Here is a 4,601-nt window from a genome sequence, read left to right as displayed (position 1 = left end):
ACCCTTCGGGCCGAGAAGGCCAATCTCACCAACATGCTGGAGAGCGTGATGGCAGAGCTGACCCTGTTGCGCACCAGGGCTCGGATTCCAGGCGCGCTGCAGATCACCCCGCCCATCTCGGCCATCACCTCGAATGGGACCCGACCGATGACCACACCCCCAACCTCTCTGCCTGAGCCTTTTTCGGGAGACCCGGGCCAGCTAGCAGGGTTCTTGATGCAGATGGACAGGTTTATGATCTTCCAGGCCTCCCGCTTTCCTGGGGAGGCCGAGCGAGTGGCGTTCCTCGTGTCCCGGCTGACTGGGGAGGCAGAGAAGTGGGCGATCCCCCACATGCAACCTGACAGCCCCTTGCGAAACAACTATCAGGGGTTCCTGGCAGAGTTGCGGAGAACCTACAAGTCTCCGCTCCGGCACGCGCGGCGCGCCCAAATCAGGAAGACTTCTGCCTCCAATCGGGCTGTGCGGGAGCGGCAGATGCTGTGCCGCCAACTGGCCGCCACGGGTACGGGGCCCTGCCCTGTGCACCCAGCCTCCAGCGGGACTAGTCCAGCGCCCGCCCTGCCCACCCGAGCCCGGAACCTTTGAGAACCGGCCACCGCCCTGGTTGCACCTGCAGCTACCAGGTAGCATAACCCCTTGGCTGCGTAGAAGAAGTGTCCCTACAACAGCATCGTTCTTGTTTGACGACGCCCTTCCTGCCTCTCCAGACCTGTTCCAGAAGACCTGCATCCTCTTGGGTGCCCCGTTACCCGCCTCGCTGCCTAGTGTGACGTGCTAGGTTTGTGCCCACGCCTCAGCGCATGCGTCCCCTCCCTTGCTTGCAACCCCCGCTCTTCCGGTGACCACAGCTCTGCTGCTCGGTCACACCGACTCCACAGCACGCTCCGCACCATGTGGGCTGACCTCTCCAAGCCTGACTCGGTTCACAGACTCTCCTAGTCCACCCTCTTCAGACCCCACGGCAGCTCCCCACCTGGGTGCCCTGTTCTCACTGATGACAGAGAGAAGCCACTTTGGCCAGGCTGGTGCCTTGATGTGGGGACCTGGAGAGGTGGTCTCCAGCCCTGCAGTGCCCAGTGTAGCAGGCAGGGGCCTTGTCCCTGCTGTCGGTGGCCAGGTGATCACTGCTTGGAGTGTAGTTCAGCATTTCTGGGGCTCCGCTTCACTCTGCACATGAGCACGCAGTCAGTATGCCCATGTTGGCCCGGAAAGACTGAACATGCAGGTAAAGGGAGAAGCACCTCCATGAATGCCTGCCTTTAGCTGCCAGTGGTCTGATGGCACCAGGAGTTTTGGGACTCTGGAACTTGGCTGCTAAAGGAGGTCATTGTGACTTGGGGCCACTGGGCAGTTCCATCAGGCTGCCACAGGCAGCACATTCGTGCACTTCCGTGCCTGAGCGCCACTGCAGGCTGAAGGGTGGACACTCGCGGCTCATTTTGCTGCCCTGGACCTCCAGTGGGAATCGCCCCTAGCTGCTAGTGTGTAGTCACCCCTCCTCTTTGTCCCATGTCACTGGGTAGTGGGCCTTGTCTAGCTTGAGACTTGTTCCCTTCTCCGTTCATGGGACATGTGGCCTTCACCTCAGCCCCTCAGCCATTCACAGCATCTCTGGGTCTCTGGAACCTCCCTGTAGGATGCCGTCCCTGTGCCTCGGCTGTCCATCAGCTGCCCAACCTTTGCCCAAGAAAACATGGACTCAGCTGGAGACCCGGTTCCTCTGGGATGTCTCCTTAAGCAGCGAAGGCAAGGGCGTACTGGCCTCTGGAAACCAGGGCCCTGGTGGCTTTTGTAAAGGAAGAGAACTGCAGATTACCTGCGTCCCGATGTGACAGGGCAGACCTGGCACTCGTGTCCTAATCCTGAGGGACAAAGCTAGACCTCTTAGTGGTGGACAGCCTTGTCCTTCTTCACAGGGGATGCCCAGAAATCTCTTTCTAAGTGAGACATTGGTGAGCCCTTTGGCTGGTGACGCTCCCTCCATATTTCATTGCCAAATGGATTGCATTTACGTGACCACCTAGACAATGGGGGGAGGTGAGGTATCTTCCCCTGGGTTCCTCTGCCTTGTTCTAATGGTCCCGGCTTCACCGTGGGACTGCCTCTGTACCCACCCAAAGGCATATGTCTTGGGATACCCAGAGGTTGGGCCCTAGGGTCCATACTTACTTCCTAAGAGTTCTGATGATGCTGGGAAAAGTGACTGCGTTCCTGAAGCAACCAGGGCCTTGGCAAGGTCAAGGATATCAGTGGTTGCTGGTGTCTGTGGATCACTGCCACCCACTAATTGTAAACTCTGTTAGCCCAGTTGCCCTGCTGAACAACTGCCTGAATACAGGCTCAGGCCCCCTGGATGCCAGCCAAGGCTGTTCAGGCGGGACCATGGTGCTCATTAAGCATGAAGGGGGAAGGACAGAGTGGAGCCACCGTTCTGGGGGTGGGACCTCTGATGGGGGTGTGCAGATCGCGTTTTCTTTGTGCTCAGTTTTCTCTCATCTGCCTGTCAGGTAGAGGTGGCCACAGATGACGGGGTACAATGGAACCTGAGGCAAAGCAAGCCTGCAGTGGTAATAGACACCTTGAAGATGTCCATGTGGTTTAGCCCAGCGGGGTAGGTGACCCAGCATGGGAGCAGGGCGGGAAGTCTGGGATCTCAGCGGCCCCTGGGTCTACCCAAGTGCAGTTTAGAAACGCTTCGTCTGCATTAGGTGCTGAGCTTCAGTGCTGCTCCCGTGCCAGCCAGGGCGAGGCCCGTAGACCCCGGCTGGCCTTGCTGCCTGTCCACACCGTGACCTGGCCCGTTGTGTGTGGTTGGCGTGCCCAGGCCAGGCTGCTGCTCCGGCTTCATTTCGCTTGGTGATTTGGTTGCGTTTCGTCTTGGCGCTGACGTGTGTAGGCTTGGGATTGGTGCTGATGTCTATCTGTGACCTTGACCGCTTCCTGCAACTTTGGAAACAGGCAGACGAGAGAGGCTCAGGGGGTTTCCCCCACACTGGACTCGGAAGACGCTCCACACTGGGGGCCAGTGGCTGTAGTGGCAGACCCCCAGGCCCCAGCTAAAGAGGAAGGGACCCAAGCTCCGTGCGGCCCAGATCAAGGCCGCAGTGACTGGGAGGGTCAAGATGGAGAAGGACGTGGGGGACAGGAGCTGCTCTGTACATACTTCGCAGTTATCATTTCTCTAAGTTTAAGGGAACAGGTATTGAGGGACAGGCAGTTAGTAGCATTAATGCATGTGAGGGACAGTTACGTTTTTCATGGTGTTGACATTGGACGATATTGTGACTGCTGTCTGGTCTACATGATACCCATCTGGTAAGTTAGCTGCATAACAGGGCATCGTTTGAGATGGGACTCGGAATAAAGGGTGACTCCCTAGAGATGATGACAAAAGGTGGGGCTCCGGGGAAGGAAGCACAGAGCAGACTGTTGGGCTCGCCAGTCGGGGAGAAGATTGGGGTTCAGGGAGGTCCATCATCCACTGACCGGAGATGCCATCTTCTGCATCATCTCAGGGTCCTAACATCTGGTGTGGCAGCTGGCACAGCACAGATGACGTAGAGACGGGAGGAGCCCCAACTCCTGACTTGGATATCTCTAACTCCTTTCCATAAACAAGTAACAACTTATAGGTCTTTTCAGCAAAACTACAGGTTATAGAAATTTTGGAAAATAGAGGAAAGAGAAAAGTAAAATGTAACATTTTGGTGTTTTGCCTTCCACGCCCCCACCCCACTCCACCCCCATTTTATTACTCATTTTATTCTGAAATGGCCATGTGCTCCATCAAGTAGATGGACAGCAGTGCCCATCGCTGATCACTGCTGTTACTGATTTTTCACTGTTAGAAATTGATGCATATCTTTGTGCATAAAGCTTTTCCCAGTGTCCCGGTTTTTCCTTAGGGTAGATTCCCAGAGGCGGGCTTATTGAATTAAAGAATATGAAAACCGTTGAGGCTTTTTGTGTATTGACAAAATGGTTTCCAGAAATGTATCCATTTACACTGCCACCAGCAAGGATTAATGCGCCCGTTTTGCCATCTTGCCAGCACTGAGTATTATCATCTGGCTAACTATTTGCTAATTTGATAATGAAAAAATGGCATTGTGTTTTAGTTTGCATTTCTTTGATTTCTAGCGAAGTCTAACATCTTTTCATGTCAAGCAGCTGTATTTCCTCTTTTGTGGATTGTCAGTGTCTTTTGCTCTTATCTACTGGGATCTGATAAATTGGAGCTCGTTATATATTAAAGATATTAACCTAGTGTGTGTCATGTGTGTGGCATGTTTCTAGTTTTTTACTTTTGTGTGTTTGTGTTCCCTGAAATTTAGGTTTCTTTATAGCCAATCCATTCCCTCATTAGGCACTCTGCCGAGCAGACTGACCTAGACAGGCAGGGGGATTTTGTCCCTTTTGTTCACGGCTATATCATTGCACCTGTGACAATGCCCACCTGGGCACATAGCACGTACTTGGCGAACGTTTGTCAAATTGGTGCGCAAATGGATATGCTGGGTGTTAGGGATCCCTGGATGGGCAAAACAGCCCCTGCCAAATGCATACGGACCAAAAGCAGCGCTCCGGCCTTTTGGTCT

General features: G+C 54.4%; 1 protein-coding gene across 1 annotated transcript; it reads left to right on the top strand.

Moving 5' to 3' along the window:
* Positions 1 to 6: 6 nt before the first annotated feature.
* RTL6 (retrotransposon Gag like 6) lies at positions 7 to 4,270 on the top strand. The gene has a single exon (XM_019651707.1). It carries the CDS (start codon positions 34 to 36, stop codon positions 586 to 588), a length of 555 nt encoding a protein of 184 aa, XP_019507252.1. The 5' UTR covers positions 7 to 33; the 3' UTR covers positions 589 to 4,270.
* The last annotated feature ends 331 nt before the right edge of the window (positions 4,271 to 4,601 follow it).

Source organism: Hipposideros armiger, unplaced genomic scaffold (assembly GCF_001890085.2).
Source record: "Hipposideros armiger isolate ML-2016 unplaced genomic scaffold, ASM189008v1 scaffold_164, whole genome shotgun sequence".
NCBI lineage: Eukaryota > Metazoa > Chordata > Mammalia > Chiroptera > Hipposideridae > Hipposideros > Hipposideros armiger.
Note: the sequence above shows the minus strand (reverse complement) of the source record. Positions and strands in the feature narration are given on the sequence as shown.